Here is a 21,780-nt window from a genome sequence, read left to right as displayed (position 1 = left end):
TGGCCCATCGTCGAGGTGAAGCCGGAAGGAAAGCGATGTCCAAACCAGTTATTCGTAAATCATGCGCAGCGGCTGCGCATGATTTACGAATAACTGGTGAGCGTAATGAAGAGACCAGCTGGGAGAGAGGCCGGTTATGAACTACAATTACATGTAGTGCATGTGGTTGCGATGGAGTTCAAAACGTTCATGTGAAAACAAAAGGCAGTATTCAGTTCAATCGGCGATTATTGTGTTCATGAGCGCAGACTCCGCTTGCGGGTACCGGTACTTGAAGTGCTATCAAGAGTACATAACTGATTATGTACTCTTGGTGCTATGGATACATGACTGACTGAGTCCTGGATATAACCGCACATCGTGAGGGTGTGCTTTACAAGAATGATTATCAAATAATTATGCAGGAGTCATGATTGTACGTCTCCCTGGTATAATCTGGCACGAGCGTCGGAAACTCCCTAAGTTGGTTGTGTTTCTCAACAGAATTGTATAGCCGGTGGTAACACGGATGATCATCGGAGGGCGCAAACTTTACTTTACATCTCCCTGGTCATACCATTACTAGTATCACTAGAATCCAGATCCAGTGATCACTGAAGTGAAGACCATCTGGCAGACTGGCACATGAATACAAAATCACATCATTTATGCATGATGTTCCATTCGCATCATGCATGGCCATTATAATTATGGTAAGTGCAACCTTACGTCATGAGTATACAGTCATGACGTAGGCCTACTAGTCCTGCCGGCCACGTGTGACGTGCAACCACGCAGTGATTTTGAAAAACAGAGGTTCGACGTTCGTTCTCATATGCCAAGTAGATCTACCATGCCTGTTCCAACAATGCCATCCAGCCTTGCAAGGTCTCTCAACTAATTACTTTTTTGGGGCTGAAGGTGCTTTCTGTCTGCAGTTCCGCTGCTCTTCTGCTTCATTCAATTTGTTGACCAAAGGCAAAGACAGCGGCACCGGCCGCAATATGGCAGTGGACATCATAGAAGAACTGTCGACCTTACTCGAACCATTCAACCTGTTTTTGATTGCAGTTTGTGGATTTCTTCTCTACAAAATCATATTTGCCCCAGCTGACCCAGGAAAAGATGTAAAGAAAGAACCTGCTGTGGAGCAAGTAGTGGGTGATTTGACCGTGGAACAGCTTTTGGCCTATGATGGCAAGGATCCGACGAAGCCCGTTCTGCTGGCTGTTTGTGGGAAGATTTTCGACGTGACTGCAGGGAAGCATTTCTATGGACCTGGTGAGTGTCTGACTGTCATGTCAGTTATTTGACGGTGCAGTGCATAATATAATTATAATTATAATTGTAGCAAAGCGTAGTAGCTGGGCCGCTGGGTAAATTCGATGGGAATTAGCAGTGTACTAGTACTTGGGAATGAAGCAGGACTCTTGCGTCTACGCATGCTAGAGAACAATTTAGAACAGAGAAAACAACACTTCTTCTGTAAAAGTTGTTCTTGGCCAAAGTGGTTCGAGCTACCTTAAAATTAATATGCCTAAGGGGGCGTTCGTTTTTGATCTACAGGTTTGGGTAGAAACTACTTCTTTCCATATGTGCATTTCTTTTTTCTACTCAAAGAGTACATTCTACCTTTCTCTACCGGCTCTACCAAGTTCGAGCTGGTAGAAGTCGGTAGAAGTTGGTAGAGGTACGGGATTTCCAGAAAAATCGAGGAGTTGTACACAACTCCATTCAGAAGAGAAACATTTCATGTACAATGTACAATGATGCACGTATCGTGAAAACTACTAAATCTGGTAGGACAGCGTTCGTGAACTTACCATGCACACCTCTACCTTCTACCTCTATCAGTAGAATGACTCTACTCTACTAGGTAGCTAAAAATGAACGCAGCCTAAGTACTGAAATAACTAATAATGTAACCGGTGTATTGCTGCAGGTGGTCCGTATGAAGTATTAGCTGGGCATGATGCGACACGAGCTTTGGCTCTGATGAGCAACGAACACAGTGCTGTGAAGGATGTCGATGATGACCTGTCCGATCTCACCAGAGGACAGCTGAGCACAGCTCGGGAATGGGAGCAGTCCTTTCAATTCAAGTACCGGTATGTTGGTGCGCTGGTCAAGGAGTTGGACTCCGGTGAAGGCAAAGACGATGAACAGGCTAAAACAGATGATGAACCGCCATCACCTTCAGCCACTCCAGAGCCAACAGGTAATGAAGAAGCGAGCACTGATGGTGCAGACGTGTCGGAGGACACCAATATACCTAGTGATCACTAACAATGCTCTCTTACGATTGCATCAGGACATTTTCGCCATACAGTGGTGGCAAGGGAGATCCGAGTCCTCATGCAACAATTATAATCTTGGCAAAACCACATTCACTGCACAACCCAGCGTTCCTCATGCCAGGGCCGGCAACGCAGTGCTGAAGCTGTTTTATTCATGAAATAAGATTTCACTTCAATGCTACCACTGCACTACAGTTAATACCAGTGTCACAATGATAGCTACCGATTGGGTGCTTCAGACACTGATATGTGTCATACGCTGGACCATTCCAGGAACTAGTGAAATGAAGCCAGCATTTCTTTGTCAAGTTTTACCCGGTACATACCTTAGCTTTTCTGTTTTGGTCTTATAATCTCTGATAGTGCCTGTATTGACGGTTTTTTTGCCATTTGAATTTCATAGCCGCAGCTGAATTTTAGTTTCAATGTTATGTACTATGTAATCAAAGAGTACATTTTTAGTTTTTTTTTGCCACTACTGCTGGATTGGAGTGGCCACTATTCTACTTGAGCATTCACATAACTCCGTCAGGCGCTGGTGAACCATGGAGTCGTTCCACATTCTTGTAGCTTTTAGATTTTTTCTTTATTGTCACTCCCAGCCAACCTTGACATGCGTTTCATGCCAATCTGCAAGAACTGAGTTTGAACTACGCACGCCGATACCAAAGTACCGCTTTGAAAGTTTAACTTAGAATGTGAATCCACAGTGTATGTGCTGTCATTCATGCTTTCTTTCGTAGGTGGAAAGGTTGCCAACGCAGGCATGTGAACCAATGATCTTAGAATTGATAGTCGCGGGTGAAGGTCACTGCGGAACATGGCCACTGATGACAGCATGGTCAACAATGGTCATTGAATGAACTCTGCATGCTGCGAAGTGAGTTGACACCTCTAGTAACACACCACCACCACCAAACATGAGCCATGAATGGTTGTTCTCGCTACCGTATACGGTACAGATGCTACAGCCTTCAGTCTTGTGCAGGCAGCCGGTTGTTGCAATGAGGCCAAGTACACTGTAACTTTGTTACTGGTAGCCTGGTACCCAGTTGGATTACTCGCTTTCTTTTACAAAAACGGTATATAGTTTTGGACACCAGTTAGGAAAATCGTTTATCTTCAATTTCATTTTCAGTGCTCAGTTCGCTAGAAATGTAGAAAACGAGCACAGGTAAATTAAAATAACAGATCACTCAAGGCACCCCAGTTAAAAATAGAACGCAGCACAGCATACAGCAGCAGCAGCAGAGGCTAGGAAAACAGCCAGACAGCAGAAGAGTGAGGCAATTTTATGCAGTTAAAAAAAAGACCGGGGAAATAAAAAAAAATGTAGCAGGATTCAAAATGATAAAACAGCGTGTTCTGGAGCAGCGGTACAAGGGCGACCTAAAACGATATACCGGTATCCAGACTAATAACCAAATACTTGCAGTCAACTGGGACAGTGATGAAAGATAGACAGATAGATGGAGAGGCAGCAGTGGTGTGTGGTTAAAGCAATCCGGGCCTAAAAGCCAAAAAAGGAGTAAAGATGAAATACTTTGAGGTAGCGCAGCGTGATCAAGACAAGGATGCATCTCCAAGCTGTGGATGTCAGAAGTCAGCATTGTTGTAGACTTTGTAGTGGGATTTTTTGGCCACGTGGCCATGTAGATAGATGTTGTCGTAGAGGTTGACAAGGTAGTCTCCGGGTGTTCCCTGCACAGCACCGCGCAGGTTGCGAATGAACTCCCGCTTCGTCATCTTGTTCTTGACGTGCGGACTGCCAAGGTCAACGCTCAGCATAATGAGAGAGTAGCACAGAACGTAGGTGGTATCTGCGCACAGCAGTGAAGCAGTATAGAATACATGTACATTGTCAGATACATGTGCACACCCGTACCCACACAGCAACAACAACAACAACAACAACAACAACTCTCTTATTGGCCACAGGCTATCGCGAGAATAAAGATTTGAAACAACCATCGTGAGTGAAGATTTGAAACCATTGCAAGAATAAAGGTTAGAAACAACATCAAACTTTGGATGAAGAGCGTGCCTTTGGATGAATAGGAAGACCTTGACAATCTCATGATTGATTGGACAGACAGCAAGCACTACTCGTACGTTGGCATTGCGTAATGAGAGGCTAAATTATAGCAGTGGGCTGCTGTAACTGGAAGCTTTTGATCCTCAATTGATGCAGGACGGTAGCAGTTACTCCCACCAAACATGAATCAAGCAACGAGACAAACTTAAAAAAGCTACCATCAAGTGCCTGGGGTGGTGGAGCAGGACAGTCTGAGCAGCAACTCCGTCCAAGTGGGATACTTCCTTCCCTGTGCTGTGACTGTGTAGTAGCAACGAATGCTAGAGAAAATGCTTACCTTGTGGCAGCCCCATGTCGCGGTTGCACTCAAAATAACGCCGTGAGAATTTGGTCAGCAGATGTTCCAGAAAATCACCACGAACCTTTGGAGCTGGGACCTCCGTAAAAAATTTTCTGAAGTTGGAAATGACGACCAGGACGAAGAACACAATACGCGCATGCATTCAGAAAAGCCATAGATGAAAAATTACGAGTTTAACATAGACATGAAACTAAAAGATGTATTTAGCGGACTATCACCATCACTAGGAATGTGGGGTCAGTGGAAACCTCCCCGACGTATTCAACTGATGCGCGTGTAACACTTTGCAGTGGTCTTATGACTCCTAAGCCATCTCCACTCAGAGCATGTAGGCATGGCGCGCAAAATGAACGCTGGTGGCCAAAATGTAGCGATGAGAAACACATGTTCGGCAGGCAGTGACCAGACAAGAACATTTAGCCCAGGCCGAACTGCACCGTATTTCAGTCAGCAGAAGATCAACTTACCGTATTATCTCCATTATAAGCCCAGCGGCTATATTTTTTCAACCAGTCCAGACCCTGGGCTTATATTGGAGACTGGGCTTATCATTTTTCAACCACCTCGTACATGTACATTGCCTATTATTTTTCATATCAGTACCAGAAAGTTTCCCAGCAGGTACCGGGACTGCAGTTTTGTTCTTCCTGGTACACCGAGTCTGTACTTTAGATCTTGGGGATCACAGACTTTTACCACAGCATGTGTTTATGTGATACCGTGTGACGTCAAACATGCATGAACATGATCCATACGGTTCTCCACTATAAGCGCTGCACTTATATTGGAGACTGCGCTTGTACAGTGAAACCTGTCTAAGGCGACCCCTCAAGGGACGAGAAAAAGTGGTCGCCGTGGCCAGGTGGTCTTCTTATCCAGGTTCAGTGGGCCACGTGACCATACCCACATGTGATACATCATTTTGATCAGTGCATCACAGTGCACATACCTATGCTACTCTAGCACGACTCATGTGCCTGGCCGGGCATGGGGTCCTCAGACCTGTCAAATGTCGTGTATGCACCATGTACATCTACACTTCCTGCACTGATGTGTAGATCTACCATGCCTGGTGCACCATGCAATGCATACATTTACATGACTAGCACTGTGGAACGCGGTCGCGGGTGGGTGGTCGCCGGTCGCGTTGAGCGAGTGGTCGCCTTATCCGAGGTGTTTTGAATGTGAATGCGTCCGTGACAAGGAAAAGTGGCCGCCATGGTCGAGTGGTCGCCATATCCGAGTGGTCGCCATTACAGGTTTTACTGTATATCTTCGAAGCCCTCTTGGAGTGCGCTTATAATAGAAACTGGGCTTCTACAAGAGACTGCGCTTGTAATAGAGATACTACGGTATCTGTATTCGCAGCTTTCTCTTTGAGCAGCTGGAACAAGGGTACACCAAAGGGCCTCTGAGGTTCCAGCACAAGAGCATGCACACCAAGAAAGGTCTGCCTTGACAAGTTGTTTCCCCATGTTTTTCTTCCCGAAGGAACAATACCCATACATGTGGTACAGTCATACTACAGTGCTGGCAACTGAAATCCGAGGGGGTCGGATTTCAGTTGCCAGCACTGTACTTGTACATACTTACTTTACTAGTACTGTGAAACATGTAATTTTCGGTGTAACTTTAATTTCGGTGATTTCGGTAGAGAAACCAGGCACCTAAATATAAATTAAACATAAAAGACACTAGAGTATGCACTGTATGTGAAGGGAACGCTGTTCACCTAATTCTAAATTACACCTGAAACCTGGCAGGTCCCTGGCACCGAAATTTTAATTCACCTAAAATTACATGTTTTACAGTAGCGTCCCTTACCGTAGCGCATCAGGAAGAAATACATCATGAAAGTCAAGCAGCCCAACCAGTTCATCCAGAACGCCACGTCTATTGACAGAAAAAAAACACACACACACAAGGGTATTAAAATAGCAACAGTGGACCAATTCGCCCAGCTTCTGGTATGTCTGAAACAAGAACTGTGCAGGACTGCCAATGCTCAAGAAATGTAATTTGTCAATAAAAACAAAAATACAATACCAACAAGCTACACTACATATCTCAACAGTACATGAATGAACACATTCTTCCTCAGCTGGGCTTGTTTCTCAACACAATCGTACAGCTGATGGTAACGCGGGCGTGCGAACTTTACTTTTTCGTTACATGAATGAACAAAACAAGGACAATGATCTCATACAAAGCAAGCATGTGCGTGTGTGTATGTGTGTCCGCATGCATGAGAGGGAGAGAGAGAGAGAGAGAGAGAGAGAGAGAGAGAGAGAGAGAGAGACAGCGAGAGAGAGAGAGAGAGAGAGAGAGAGAGAGAGAGAGAGAGAGAGAGAGAGAGAGAGAGAGAGAGAGAGAGACAGAGACAGAGACACACAGAGACACACAGAGACACACACACACACACACACACACACACACACAGACCGATAGACAGAGAGAGACACAGACGAAATAGAGAGAGGGAGAGAGAATAAAGCAGTACACTAGCTGCATAAACAAATGAAGACGTTCCCCTACCTATCTTGTAGAAGTCGCAAGACTTTATCCGCATGCAGTCGCCGAGACTCATGCAAGAAACAGCCAATATGCCGGTCAGATGGGCCAACAACACCATTGTTCAGAAGAAACTCCAGACCCTATAACATGCATTAAAAGATGCAAAACAAGAACAACAAAGCAAGAGAAATCACAGCAAGCTAGTAATTTCCCAGGCATAGCAATGCTACGTAGATGAACAGATGACGAAAACATGCCCACTGGTCGTATGCCTTGTTGCGCAATTTAAAAAATATATAATTCATGCAGAGGGTGCGGTTGTGCGTGGGTCTCTAGAAATGCCGAGTGCCTCTTTCTTTTTACAGCAGTTTCTTGGACGGGCTCACCAAGAAGATAGAGACTCTCAGAAGCTCTCCCGGGAAAGTTCAGAAGATTCTCATGCTTTTGCAAGCATGCATAGATGTACTAACTTAGGGTTCGTAGCAAAAGCTTTTTGTCGTCCCCGAAACGAACATCGTTCATTTCGTCCCCTCCCCTCCCTCTGAAACGAACGCAGCTTGCTATGCTGGACGACGAAAATCGCATGCATGTTCATGACATATGTACAGTGTTGGTCGACTTGCAATTTTGGCTTGCGCGCCCCCCCCCCCCCCCCAAAACGAATGATGTTCGTTTCAGGGACGACAAAGCAACTTTTGCGACGACCCCTTATCCCGACGTCACAACGAACTCCTTGCAAAAAAATGACTGCTCCTTTTCAAATCTGGCTTTGCCCTTTTTGGCTCTCAAACTGGTCTTGCGAGAATAATCGCTCAGCTATTTGCCTCATTTCTTCCTGTGCAACTCTCGAACGGTTTCGAGACTTCCAGGAGAATGCACCTGAGTATCTTTATACATGTATGCTTCAAGTGTATGCTCATTGTAGTTTTCAATATGTCGCTGAGCACTGACTTGGCTAAGCTGATTTGTTGCATTGACGTTGATTACTAACTGCCAACCAGGGACAGAGTTACTCATTTCTACGTGCAAGGCAGTATACTGCACACAATACACCTACTTACGCTGACAGAATCCCCGTTGAACAACGATGAACCATCATCCATAAGCAAGTAGAGTCTCTTGTAGGATTGAATAGGGACCTGCAAACACCAGCACATAATTATAAAGGAGGTGAGCACAATATAATTATTAGGGAAGACAAAGATCAAATTTTAGAAGACATTTTCAATTTTCATAGTTAGTTTGAATTTCACTGGACTGATACATTGGCATTTTTTATTATTATTATTATGACGGATAACCCAAAGGCAATGGTACCTAATTTGCACATGCGTTGACTGATTTGACGATGGGAACAGCTTTCATCCAAGATAGCAATGCAACAGGGAGGTACGCAAAACCCACTCTTACCATGCCATCCGGTAAAAAGGAGTCGATATTGCCCCAGTCAGAATAGCAAAGCCTGTGCAAAAAAAAACAAGAAAAACCAAAAAGAAATGCACTCCAACCTCTTGTCTTCCTTCCTCTTTCTTTTTTATATTGGTAAGACCATGCTCGTCAGTTGGCAAGGAATCCAAGTACAGTAAAACCTGGTGTAAGCGACCTCTGGGTTTAGTGACCACCTGCTCTTAACGACCGTTTTTCCATGCACCGACAGTCCTACACAGACACTGTGGGACCTGGTTCTAAAGTCAAGACCACCTGGCTTTAACGACCGCTTTAGCTTGCACCGTGGGGTGGTCGCTTAAACCAGGTTTTACTGTACCGGTATTTCTTTCATTATTGCCTATACAAGCCAATACAACATGGAAAGGGACATTAGCCAGTCACGGCAACCAAAGACAAGAGAAAGAAGAAAGGTATTGCATGGCTATCGAACTATTACAAGAAGATACATTTTCGTTACGGTGACTTTCAGCACTCTGTGACCTGTCATCTCCAGGGTCAGAGTAGGGAGAGAAAGAGTACACAGTACACACACACACACACACGCACACACATGTGACACAGACGCACACACATACCTAACAAAGTGTGACATGAGTGTACTTGATGGTTCTTTTAATTCTCTTTGCAGTGCACGAATATAACATGAAACTCAAGACATTGGTGAAATCACTAGACACACCAAAGCTCGTTCACATGCACATACACAATTGGGGAACACACCCTTTCCAGAGCAATTCACTATCCGCTAGCTCCTGCCAGTATTCATTAACACATCCTGCAAGGCAAAGCTCTGTTGCACTCAGGTGAGACAGTATACTGATCGCCATTTCAGGAGGCAGAAACGAGAGATCGGGAAATTCCGTCGGAGCTTTACTTCTTCCATGGCTCAGCAGAGAGTGTCGAAGATGACGATGTCCGACACAAAGCGGAGATGCGGTTGATGGACAGATCTGGCCCATTTCAAAAACGAGCAAAGCTACATAATACTACATGCAGAATACTAGTACGCCAAAGTTGCCCTTGAAAAAGGCAATTGGCTTCAGCGAGGCCACGATGGGCTAGAGCAAGCTAGCTAACTTCTACTTCGAAGGACCATCGTGTGTTCGCTTTTGAGAGAAGCAAGCTTTGACAGCAATGAACAGCTGATCGAACTCCTGCGTTGTTGGCATTGCCACGCATGAACAACCAGCATGGCAGCTACAGACTCAGTACTACTCGAGTCACATCACACCCTGTTCCAGAACACCGCTTTCTTGCACTACGACTCATCGACAGACTCAGTCAATCATCACTGACACCAGGGAGTCGTAAAATACCGGTATTTTACGACTCCCTGACTGACAGTTATTATAATTATCAAGAGTACACTATGGACTCTTGCTGACACCAGTCACCAGTCATAATGGATGACATCTCCACTCGTAGACGTCACGTAGACCTACTCCGCAAGTCTGCAGCATGCAGCTGGGAGTCCCTGCTCTGCAGTCATGAATGATCCTGCTACGTAGCTGTCCTCCCGATCGCCGAGTAGATCTAGACTATACTACGAGTGCATGATGTGGATACATGCAAAAAGACAAGACCTGACGGTTTTGTCTTTTATTTGCATGCATAATTATATCATTCTTTTCTACAACAATGTTTTGCCAGGTTTCGCGCTAAATCTTTTTATTTGAAGTTCACCACATGCACAGTCGCCATATTTATTACCATGGCAATCGCAAATTTAGCGCCATATCGCCCGGGGGCCGTGGGTAGGTGGCATGCTGCCGCTTTTCTCTCAACAATTACCAGTTGTTTTGTTTGGGTCTTGCTCTGCCGATTGATCTGTTACAAACGGCTATTTGACTCACTCCCTTGCAGTAAGCTCGTTTAGGAGACTTTTAGATTTATTCCTTGCTATTTTACAGTGTATACCTAGATTATTCCCTGACTACAAACTTCAAAATGGGTGACGAAGTCAAGGCTGAGAATGAGCACATCAATTTGAAGGTTATGGGACAAGATAGCAGTGAAGTCCATTTCAAGATCAAGCGCACGACTCCGCTACGTAAGCTCAAGCAAGCGTACTGTGAAAGACAAGGTGTACCTGTCAATTCTCTTCGGTTTATGTTCGACGGCAACCGAATTGGTGATGACCAATCTCCGAAGCAACTAGAAATGGATGACGATGACGTTATTGAAGTCTTTCAAGAACAGACTGGTGGATGCTGGTGAGAAATAACCACCAGCATAGCATTTTCGCCGTTGCTGATGTCGCTTAAATATAACAGGCTCACGCAGTCAGTCTACCTGTTGGCAGTAGAAGTTTACATCGCAACCAGACTCTCTTGTGTACATGATTGTATTTGTTCCGCCTTATGAAATGCAAGAAACGCTTAAACCCAGCATTCAAATGTATCCAAAGTGTAAGTTGCATGGGTCGTGAACTCTACAAGAGTTTGGAGAATATCCATTCTTTCGTTCGTTGTTGTTTTATGTCCTTGAACAGTGGTGTGTGCTGATGTGCTGCATTGTTTTTTGTGTTTTTTACTGTGCAAAAAGTGACCAGCTTTTGTTTCAATATGACATTGTGTTGTTATGCACAATGCACATCTTCGATGTGCACATCACATGCTCCCTGTACATAGGCTCTTTCTGAACAAGCATACACAACCCTCCACACTTGTATGCATGTACTCTGCAACCACTGGGCTCTAGCTTTTACAGAGCAATTGCTTTCAACCATGAGCTGTCCATGCCTTCTGTGGCTGGCTTGTGTTGTCTTTCTTATTCTGGAAGGGATTTTGAACGTTGACAATTGTGGATGTTGTTCTGAACAAATCCTCATATGCATGTGTGTTTAAAACTAAAACTCTTTGTCTCCGCGTCATCGCTTATTTGCGTGCATGTGTGTTTCTTTTATATGGTCCTTGTGATCTTCTTTGCTCCATTTTTAATCCGGAACCATTGCTTCTGTATGGCGTGCTCAGTTCGATTGTCAGCCGTCATGGTTTTGATGTGGTTATGATCGTTCTTGAGCTCTCGATCCAAGTTCCTGGATCGGTATGTGAGAGGTGTGTTAGTCGAGGTTGCCATGTGTCTTCCGCGCCTGTGCAAAGTGCATGCGTCCTGTACACATAAGTGCATCTTGATCTTTCTGCTTGTTGGTGTAAAGCGGAAGTATGATTTACTGTAATACGTGCCAGCGCATCCGGAACACTGTTACAGGCATCATAATTATATTGATGATTTGTATTGATTTAATATATTTAATTTTTATGTTTCTCATTTTTACTTGAGCCATATCATACGGGATTGTATGAAGGCCCTGAAAAAATTTTGGCCTGATGATGAACAGCTTCTTTTACAGGCAAAAGCAACACAATGATGAGAAACCAGGGTATGATAGGAAGATGTAAACCACCATCAGATATAATTGGCTGCCTTGCTGGCTCAAAATATCCAGCCTTGTAAAGATGTAAATGGGTTTATTTTATGTATGGCATTCAGCATCTCCCTGGCAACCGCGCATGTTCATCGAATGAGGAAATGGCGACAAAATGACCGTCACTGCGTCAGATCAAGCAGCTGCACGTCGTTCTCTAGATCTCTGCATGCATATGCTGCAGAGTTACGCAGGATGCTAGCGCGCCGCCTGTGACTTTGTGCATTGACCGATGACATATGCGCGCTGAGAATGCATGACACCGGCTTTATTCAAAAAGATCTTAGAACACGTCGTACGTCGAGCACATTATTTTCCTATTTCTGTGTAGTTTGCTGAAGAGATGAACAAACTTTAGTCGTTTCTTTCCAATGTCGTCTCTGCTTACGCAACCATGTTTCTGTATACTCTAGTACTTCGTCTCATTCACTTTTTCTTGTCCATCAAAGTTTGGTTCTCATCCTGGAGTAGATGGCTAAGAACAAGACATTTTCACGGTGTCAAACCTGGCAACGTTGAGGACGATAAACGACATCTAAACAAGCTGCCACTGCACATAGCCTTCCAATTGAAGGAAGAAAACATAGAATATGAGGATGTTGCTAGCATGGTGGTCTGGTCAGCGGCCTTGGGAATATCGTATATCACAGTATTTGATGGAGAAGGTAAGTTGTGACAGTGATTCAATTCTTGAATTTATTGTTGCACTTCTCATCAACATGCTAGAATGCACTACTAGTATTGAAAATAAACACGCCAGTAGCCTGTTGTCATGGCCATCCCGATTGTGAGGAAGGCATAGCTGAGGTTGACATGCAGCTAGTACATCCATATATTTATTATGTAATGATGGTGGTGGTTCCACCTCGGCCTGTTGAAACATTGCCAAAGATGGTTGCCCATAAACTACATGTACTAAGGGACCAGAGTAACTTCTAGCAGAATATTGAAATAAATTTCTTGAGGACAAAAATGCAATCTGACTCGAAAACAGAACTACCTTCAGGTTGAGCCGTTCCTTGCAAGTAACATTTCCGCTTTTGTTGTTTATTGTTGTTTCACCTATCCCGAATTCTTTACACGTTTTGTGCATTGTTGTAGGTGGGGCTTGCTAATTGCCTACACATTTATGTTTGAGAATCAAGACTCCTCATTTTTGTGTTTCTTCTCGCTACTTCGAAGTACATGTGAAATCACATTCATTATCGGACCTGCAGCTTCAAATGGTCTTTTGAGCAACTAATCTTGAATCTCCTGACTCTAGAAAAGTTTTGGAATTCGCTTTTCGAATCCACCGCAAACCCTGAATACTCCAGTTGTCAATACAGTAGAGTGCTGATTATCCACACCCCTCGGGGCGCAGGGTTGTCTCCCGGGCGTTTAGATGAGGAGTATGTTCGGATAAGGTAGAGGTCGTACAACCATGTAAAACATGCCTATTCCCTCATTTTTAGACTCGGGTGGAGAGCCAAGGTTTAATTTATGAGGAGAAAGAGGACCAAAGAGCTACAAGTTACGCTATAATATCCACTAACACCGCCAGATACTTTACAATCAGCTCATGCTCGTGCAGTTAGGTGTAGAATGTCAGTACCGTTGGTCAGTGTCGTGCAATGCTATCGCATGAGCTGATTATAAAGTAACTGGTGGTGTTTGTGGGTATTACACCGGAACTTGTAGCTCTTTGGTCCTCTTTCTTCTGTTAAATCCCCTCATATTTTCATCATTTCTCATTCTCTTCATCAGGGTAGGCCCTGGCTGGAAGCATTGCATAGGAATTAGTAGGAAAACACTAAGTGGCATGCTTGTGGGTCCACCTTCTTACAGGAGAATTAAAACGAAATCAGCAACAATTATTATCTACTATTGATCGGCGGAAGGTTGAGCTACTTGGTTCGGACTATTCAACTCGTGTAAAGATATCTTTGTCTATGCTCCCTGTACAAAGTGGTGAGTACTAGTAGGTGTCTATAAGACTTAGTATCTCACTGTTCCATGCCTTATTTACACGCTCTGTTGGTATTTGTTGATGCACTCTTTTAGATGTGTTCTTATTGGTCGGTGTGGTGGGTGCCGTGCTGCTTTGTTTCTATGGTACTATGGTTGCACTTTAGAACATGTGACACTGTAGATTTGCCAGCATGTGCACCCAGCCTCTGTCAATTGACTTTGCGAAGATTTGTTTTGGGACGTTACAGAGTTGTTGTTGCTGAAGTATATTTAACGCTGCACCACAAACAAGCGTTCTCCTCCCACCCTGCATTGATGTCATGTACAATGTCATATACTTGGATGTAACAGATACGTACAGCACATGTACATGTATGTTTGAAGTTTTTGACTTTCTGGTGGGAATAAAGTGCTTTGCATGATACCTCCAATTCAGTTACTTCGAAGTATACTTCCAGTGCAAAGTTATTGTGCATGGTAATGTTGAGAGGTGTAAATCTTGCTTTCTGGGCATATTGACAACTGAATTCTTGTTTTTCAGTCACAAGTGGTCGTATGGTTTCTATTGTTAATGGATCAAATCCTGTGTTGTTGTTGTTGGTGTTGGTGTTGTTGTTTACAGCAAAAACTACCAGTGTCTCTCACCTACGCCTAGCTTCTCTAGAAGATGGCCGCAGTGCAGTCATTTCCTGCGCTCGTCATGTTTGTGCGTCTGTAGCTAAGCAACAGATGAGTGCCACCCAGATGGATGTGTCCTCTGTTCACAATATCATTTCAGGTAAGTTTCACTTTGGGCCATGTCAGTCGTAACTGCTGGTAATAGGTATTGGTACTGGGTGCGTACTGGTTTCACACGCACATGTACTAAGTACTGTTACCTCTGCAATGCCTAACTGCCATGTGGGTGGGGGGTTGGGTGTGAGACGGAGAGAGTTTGTGTTTTAAAACTATTAAACTTTAACCCTAAAGTCGGCGGAATAGCGCGAGCTCCAGTGTGGGGAGCAAACCCTTTCTTACAAAACTTTAACTCCCCTTATCTGAGCTTTGTGGAACCGGACGCCGTCCATTACTGGCAGCTGTTCATACTTTGGAACTACTGTTGCGGACATTGAAATCCGTTGAGAAATCAAGTGGCCACGGGGCGCTGGCCTTGCAGCCACGGGGCGCTGGCCTTGCAGCCACGAGCACTGATTGTCCATTTTTACAGTGAGTACGTAGACTACAGTGCATGTACGCGCTAAGGCAGTAAAGGGCGCTGGCCCCGGTCATCCCATCGGATTTCAATGTCGACGACAGTACGTTCAAGTCGTACACACACACACACACACACACACACACACGCACGCACGCACACTTGGAGAGGGTACTTTTTAACTTGCAGACAACGCACAGATCATTCAAATTCAGCATAGCACGTAACCCAGTGACTGTCCAGTTTGAGTCAACTGTGGCTTGTCTTTGTTGGGAATTGATGTAATAGTGTTGCACCTGAATGCCTTGTCACATGCATGCGTAGATGCAGGCTAGCAGGTGTGTTGTACTTGTAATAATTATAAAGTCATCCTTGCGAGTAGCAAGATTTAGCCGGGTGTGCGAAAGGTGTTGTTCTTCACGCTCCATCCATTACGACCATACATCAAAGTTTGAAAGGGATAGAGTCCAGCAGGGGTGTGCTCTGGATAAAGCACAGTGTACATACCGTTTTCTCCGGAGTATAGACCGCACTGGAGTATAGGCCGTGCCTATCATTTTTTTGCCGCGAAATACAAATATCTACCCTATTTATCACCGTTAATTTGATCGACGGAGTATAAGCCGTAACCCCCTTTTTTGGGTGAATTTTGAGTGCTCAAAGTGCGGCTTATACACTGTACTAGCAATTTACAGTGCTGCTCAATGAAATCAGATCGCAAGTATGTGCCGAGTGCTGTGCAGCCCTAGACCTGTGAACAATGGGATGTGAAATGGTGCAGCGTGCGAACTCAACTCATGCAGTCGGGTTTTATTAAGCAGCAGTGTAGATCAAGTTTGTTCATGAAGCTCAGCACCCACTGGTGTGTGATTTCTTAGTCCGTACCGAAGCCTTTTGTACGGGAAAATCAAGATCAAGTTTATTACTGCAAGTCTGATTGTACATAGTATTCTCATGTTGACTGACTAGAATGCTGCCTGTTTGGAGATTGTGAATCTCAGCAGGACTACACTGTACGTAGAGTTGCGCTGGGTGAAATCACAACCAAAGTGCATATTTGGCACGCTGAACACTTGCACGCCCTGGAAGTGGTGCGGATACTGCTGAGTGTACACCTGTAGGCTGTACAAGTCCAGTGATGTAATAGGAACTAGTCCAGGGTGCCAGCTGGGCACACTAGTCCAGGGTGCCAGCTGGGCACACTAGTCCAGGGTGCCAGCTGGGCACCTTGGGTCAGATTTCACCTAGCACAACTGTATACTAGTATGATTGTAGTGCTATGTGCTAGCTGCCACTACTGGCCTAAGTGTATCTGCTGACTGTAGTGCTTGTCGTGCAACATGTACATTAACGCGTGCAGTGCAGTGTACTGCCTGGCAAGTGTGACAGGATGTACTGCGTTTGGTACAATCTTGGCGTGATTGCATGGTGTGGTTGGCGTTTACCGGTGTCGCTGTCCTCGTATCCATACTACACAGATTGATGTCCAAACGTATTCGGTGATGGTGTGGTGTTGCACCATGAGTACTGATAACGTCACCTGTACATAGGATAACATAATATTCTTTTTCTCAGTTTTCTGCTCACTCTTGCTCAGCCTTTGGGTGATCTCTCTCTCTCTCTCTCCCCCCTTCTCTGTCTCTCTCTCTCTCTCTCTCTCTCTCTCTCTCTCTCTCTCTCTCTCTCTCTCTCTCTCTCTCTCTCTCTCTCTCTCTCTCTCTCTCTCTGTGTCTTCATGTGTCTCTCGCTCTCTCTCCGTAACTCAAGCAAGCTATTCCAGTTGTCTGATTCCTTCTGTGGTACTCTGCTATGTCTGTGATCATGTGTTGACTGGACAACAGGTGGAGTAGATGTACCTGATCCAAATTTGCTTGTGTCCTGTGGTCCAACACATAGTCTCTTCGGCTTCCTGCCATGGCAAATTCGGTTGACAGAAATCTTGTAAGTCAGTGGCATGTGTGTGTGGGGGAGGGGGGTTATTATTTTTATTCTAATGCCAACTGTAACAAACCCTAGTTTCATATGCACTGCACGAATTCAAAGCTGCGTACATGTTATCAAGAGTAGATAAACAAGAGTGTGCAACTCCGGATCTCTTCTGCACAATCTGCAGATACCCCCGCCCACGGCGGAATTTTTTGTTGACGTCACCTTTTTTCAGGGAAACGCGGACTTTGCCGCAGAGCAGTGTGAGAGCACGTGCTGGGCACCGACCTTGTAGTGTAAAGCCCCGCTAGTGCACGAGGGAAACCTCTCCAAAAGGCTCGCAGCGCGTGCGTCGTCGAAAAGATTACGTCAACAAAAAATTCCGCCGTGGGCCAACCCATCCGCGAGTTGCACACTCTTGTTTATCTACTCTTGATGTTATGCACAGAAACGGACAGTGTTATGTGATCGGGATCTATTTCTAGTATTTTTTGTTCGAAGTGATTGTTCTACTTGTACACGTACACGGTGTTTGTAATGCATACACAAATTGGGTCAGCCCATGTTTGCACGCACAGCAGCATGGATTCTTGTGTAGTAACCAGGGAGTAGTAAAATATCAGTATTTTACTACTCCCTGGTAGCAATACTAGTACTGTAAGTCAACAAAATTAATACGGTATTCGGCGCATATTTATCTTGGCTATTTTGCGCCTAAAATTTGTTGCGGCCGAAGTTTTGTTTTGCAGAGTTCAGGGTGACAGTGTATACAGGCAGCAGCAATACACTGTGCAGGCTGAAAATTTAATGCGCCCGAAATGTGTTTTGCCCTGCGAGGCTGAAGTTGAAACGCACCGAAAATTTGTAAGACTTACAGTATTTCCTTGTTTCAGCGCAAGTTCCTGCCAGAGCTATCCGAGATCCAGCTAGGCCCCAAACAAGCATGTATCAACTGATACGAATATCCTAGTTATGACTTATGAGACTTGAGTATCTTGGCCATTGCTTGTTCATATATTCTTACAAAATCACACTGTTCAAGCTGAAGAATTTGCAAACCTTTTGATATACTAATAGTAATAGTGTAAGCCTACTTGAGGTACATGTGAATTACATGGCATGTACATGTAACGTTAGATGAACCCATGGGCATACAGTGCCATGCGCACAGGGTTATGTAGTCATGTCGTGGTGTCGGTTCTCAGTCATCTTTCCCTGGCAACTATATAAATACTATGCTCTCTGATGATGCCCTCATGGTGAAATTTGGATGAAATATGTTTACTTCTAAGGGGTCATCCGTAAATATCGATATTTTTTCAAGACGATATTTGGTATAATTATCTTCTCTAAAAAAATATCGATATTTGTGGACGACCCCTAAGGCGAGACCAAAAAAATAGAGATTCTGAATTCCCGGGCCCTCTTAAGCGGGATTCACAGAAGCTTTTTTGCGATGCGACACGCGATGCGACAGACGCGAAACCGGGAAAACCCCAAATCGCAGCCATGTCGCACCCCACGCAACTGCCGCAACTGGGCCATCGCAGGCCATCGCAGAAGTTGAGCTTGGCTCAACTTTTGCGATGCGATGCGACAAGCGATTTGGTGTACGATTTTGACCTTTTCTACAGCAAAGTTGTACAAAGGTGCAAGAGTTGCCTATAAATTTTTACAAGTTGTGTCAAACCGCGCGAATATCATGGTGACGTACCCAAATCAGCAAAACTTTGTCGCATCGCTGACTTCTTCTGTGAATGGTATTTCGCGAGTTCGCATCGCACGCATCCATCGCAGATCGCGTCGCATCGCGTGTCGCATCGCAAAAAAACTTCTGTGAATCCCGCTTTACACCAAAATCGAGCCAAAGGCCCAAAGCCAATTTTTTTTAACAGTGCAGTTCATATACATGCACAGTACTGTACGACTCCCTGATATACAGATCAGGGCCATTGTTGGCCGAAATACAGAAAAAAGGAGAGAAAAACGCGTACAGTACCTGTTTTCTGTATTTAAAAAAAGTTAATAAAATTGGAAAATACTGTAAAAAAAAGTTCAGCATGGCATGCATACATACATACATTGGAAAAAATATGAAAAAAATAATTCGCCGTCCACACCCAATTTCACATGGGTCCTGCCCGGGAATCTCAATTTTAGGGTGCGTTCTTATATTCTCTAGCTTCTTGGAGAAGAAGATAACAGAAGTCGAAGAAACTGGTATACTGTAAATCATGAATACCGTATATTCTCTATTTAAGCACAGGTCTCCATTACTAGCACAGTCTCTAATACTAGCACACTGTGAGCACCTTTCGAAACATTATAAGCACGGTCTCTATTACTAGCACGGTCTTGGTGGAAATCAATGCTGCATGCATGATATCTAGCATGTATTTCTTCTCGCTCTGTATGAATGCATTGGTTGAAAAATATAAGCACGGTCTCCAATATAAGCGCGGTCTCCAATATAAGCACGGGGTAGAGGGGTGTTGAAAAAATATAAGCACGGCGCTTATAATAGAGAATATACGGTATGTAACGAACAAGTAAATCTAACGAGTTAACGAGCAAAGAGTTGTCGTTATTTTAAAATTTGTTAGCAAAAGTCGTATGATTTGGGTCTCGCACGATTGAAATCGATCATTTCACATTATGGCATGCAGCGCGTGTTCAACGGATCGTAACCCGGTCAATTCTCAACGGAATTCAACAATCGAAAGATCTAGATGATAGCAGAGACGCTCAGCAGTCGGCTCGAACAACTCCGAAGTCTCTCAGATGAATTTTGACGAAGCGGCAGGAGATCAACAAATTTGAATTTTTTACGCTCTTACGCTGGATAAATTTCATTTTCTTTATTCTCCTGACATCGAGGTATACTGTGATGGACAACAATGAATGTTCTTGTCGAGCATTCCTAGTATTATTGCATCTGTCTGAGAAAATCGTTAACTTTTCAAACCGTTAACCTTCGAAAATCAGAAAATCGTTAACTTTGCGGGTCGTTAAAATAATATGATTTACAGTAATCTAAGAACGGGTCTCGAAGAATTCGGAGATATTTTTCATATGTCAAGCAATATGAAGCGCGCGATCTTGATTGCCATGAATGTAGTATGAACTGTGCGTATGCGAAAAGAGAAATGCGTACACTCATGATCAACACGTGGCTTTTAGCCTAGTTCGCATGCGATGATCCCAAACTGCGGGAATCTCCTAGTTTCAACCACCTCTGAAGTTTGGAGAGCTTTAGAGAGCCTCGTAAAATTCGGAGAGGATATAAGAACATCTCTCGCCTAATACTAGTAATTAAAGAAGAGTGCGGTGAATCTCTTTGTACCTACTGAAGTGTGACGAGGCTACAATGGAGCTTCAACATTCTTTCTCTACTGTTGAATGAAAATGCAATCATGCGACTCAACACAGCTCCAGTCGCTGTGCAGTTCCCGGCCCGCAATCACTGGGCTCTGCAGAGAATGGTGTATTTAATACAGGGCACAAACTTTATTCACGAGTTTGGATTTCATTGAGCATGACCAGTACACATACTTCTCCTTCCTATACTACAATGGTGACGAGTAGCAGATGCGCGGAGCAAGACAGTGCATACTCATTGTGAACCATGAAAACCCAAGGATGGCGTTTGGATTAGCACAGGAGTTTTGAGCACAGTAATCAGCCTTGGTGATTTGGTCCTGGGTTATGCTCACATCGTTACCTTCGCTTTTATAGTGTATTGAAGGAATTTTACTTTACAGCCATATGTACATGCGAGTAACATCACTCTGTAGGGTGTTCCGAACATGATATCTTTGTGGTGTTCTCTCCGTGCATGGCAGAACTCTTCCGTCTCATCGCAATGTCAAATACGGCCAGCTGCTGCACTTACTCCATGTGTACGCAGGCACAGAGCAGCGACTTGGTGTCTAGGTGTGGTTTGTCCTTGAGCGCATGGCTTCTCCAATTGAGAATGCATCCGTCCGGAAAATTTCACATTCAAAAATGGCCACTGATTCTCCTTTGTGCTCATATCCAGTCTCAATTTCCAATTTGTAGCAAGCTCACTGTTGCGCGTGCCATATTTATTTTCTTATCATTGTTCTTGTACATACTCTCTCCAATTTCTTTGAGGATGCATGGTCATCCTTGTTTGCATACACTTGCATGCTGGCATGCAAGTGTGCACAGTGATTTAGGACTCCTGGCTCCGCTGCTCCAGTGGCTTTTTGCTGGTTTGTAGGCGCATCGAGCTGTCCGTAGGCGCATCAAGCTGTCCGTAGGCGCGCATTGAGGATTTTCGTGTTACTGTGCTTTTTTTTGCCCTCTTCCAATGTCCACATGGTTCTTGAGCAAAATCCCATGATGCTCCCAAGTCCATGCAGTTCCTTTCTCTTTAGCTTGCTAGAAATTTAACAGTTTCTGCCAGTATCACCTTGATCATTTTTGATTATTAAGTCTATTAAACTTTTTTTATGACCCGGAGCGGCGGAGGCCGTGATTTTCAATTATGTACGGGGGATGCATAGACTGGAGTGGAGAGGTGACAAGGGTAATTTGTTGCATGTATCATAATCTATGCGACTGCCAGCATTGAAATGCCCCTCGGCCTCGTCAAAAAGTTCATTCATGAGCATTGAGGCTGTCAAA

At 44.3% G+C, this 21,780-nt stretch overlaps 4 protein-coding genes across 4 annotated transcripts; 3 read left to right on the top strand and 1 right to left on the bottom strand.

Annotated features, from left to right (window-relative positions):
• Positions 1-815: 815 nt before the first annotated feature.
• Positions 816-2,966, top strand: LOC135814265 (membrane-associated progesterone receptor component 1-like). Its single transcript, XM_065327364.1, has 2 exons — positions 816-1,260; positions 1,922-2,966. The coding sequence occupies exons 1-2, from the start codon at positions 984-986 to the stop codon at positions 2,263-2,265; spliced, it is 621 nt and encodes a 206-aa protein (XP_065183436.1). The 5' UTR covers positions 816-983; the 3' UTR covers positions 2,266-2,966.
• A 397-nt stretch (positions 2,967-3,363) lies between these two features.
• Positions 3,364-9,832, bottom strand: LOC135814264 (F-box only protein 8-like). Its single transcript, XM_065327363.1, has 7 exons — positions 9,356-9,832; positions 8,597-8,648; positions 8,248-8,325; positions 7,208-7,326; positions 6,497-6,565; positions 4,649-4,764; positions 3,364-4,096 (listed from the first exon to the last, which is right to left on the bottom strand). Exons 1-7 carry the CDS (start codon positions 9,592-9,594, stop codon positions 3,873-3,875), a joined length of 897 nt encoding a protein of 298 aa, XP_065183435.1. The 5' UTR covers positions 9,595-9,832; the 3' UTR covers positions 3,364-3,872.
• A 533-nt stretch (positions 9,833-10,365) lies between these two features.
• LOC135814276 (small ubiquitin-related modifier 1-like) lies at positions 10,366-11,688 on the top strand. Its single transcript, XM_065327377.1, has one exon. It carries the CDS (start codon positions 10,583-10,585, stop codon positions 10,850-10,852), a length of 270 nt encoding a protein of 89 aa, XP_065183449.1. The 5' UTR covers positions 10,366-10,582; the 3' UTR covers positions 10,853-11,688.
• Positions 11,689-12,360: 672 nt separating this feature from the next.
• LOC135814273 (dehydrodolichyl diphosphate synthase complex subunit nus1-like) lies at positions 12,361-21,623 on the top strand. The gene is made up of 5 exons (XM_065327373.1): positions 12,361-12,727; positions 13,890-14,012; positions 14,635-14,790; positions 17,046-17,145; positions 20,973-21,623. The coding sequence occupies exons 1-5, from the start codon at positions 12,457-12,459 to the stop codon at positions 21,061-21,063; spliced, it is 741 nt and encodes a 246-aa protein (XP_065183445.1). The 5' UTR covers positions 12,361-12,456; the 3' UTR covers positions 21,064-21,623.
• Positions 21,624-21,780: the final 157 nt, after the last annotated feature.

Source organism: Sycon ciliatum, chromosome 4, assembly GCF_964019385.1.
Source record: "Sycon ciliatum chromosome 4, ocSycCili1.1, whole genome shotgun sequence".
NCBI lineage: Eukaryota > Metazoa > Porifera > Calcarea > Leucosolenida > Sycettidae > Sycon > Sycon ciliatum.
Note: the sequence above shows the minus strand (reverse complement) of the source record. Positions and strands in the feature narration are given on the sequence as shown.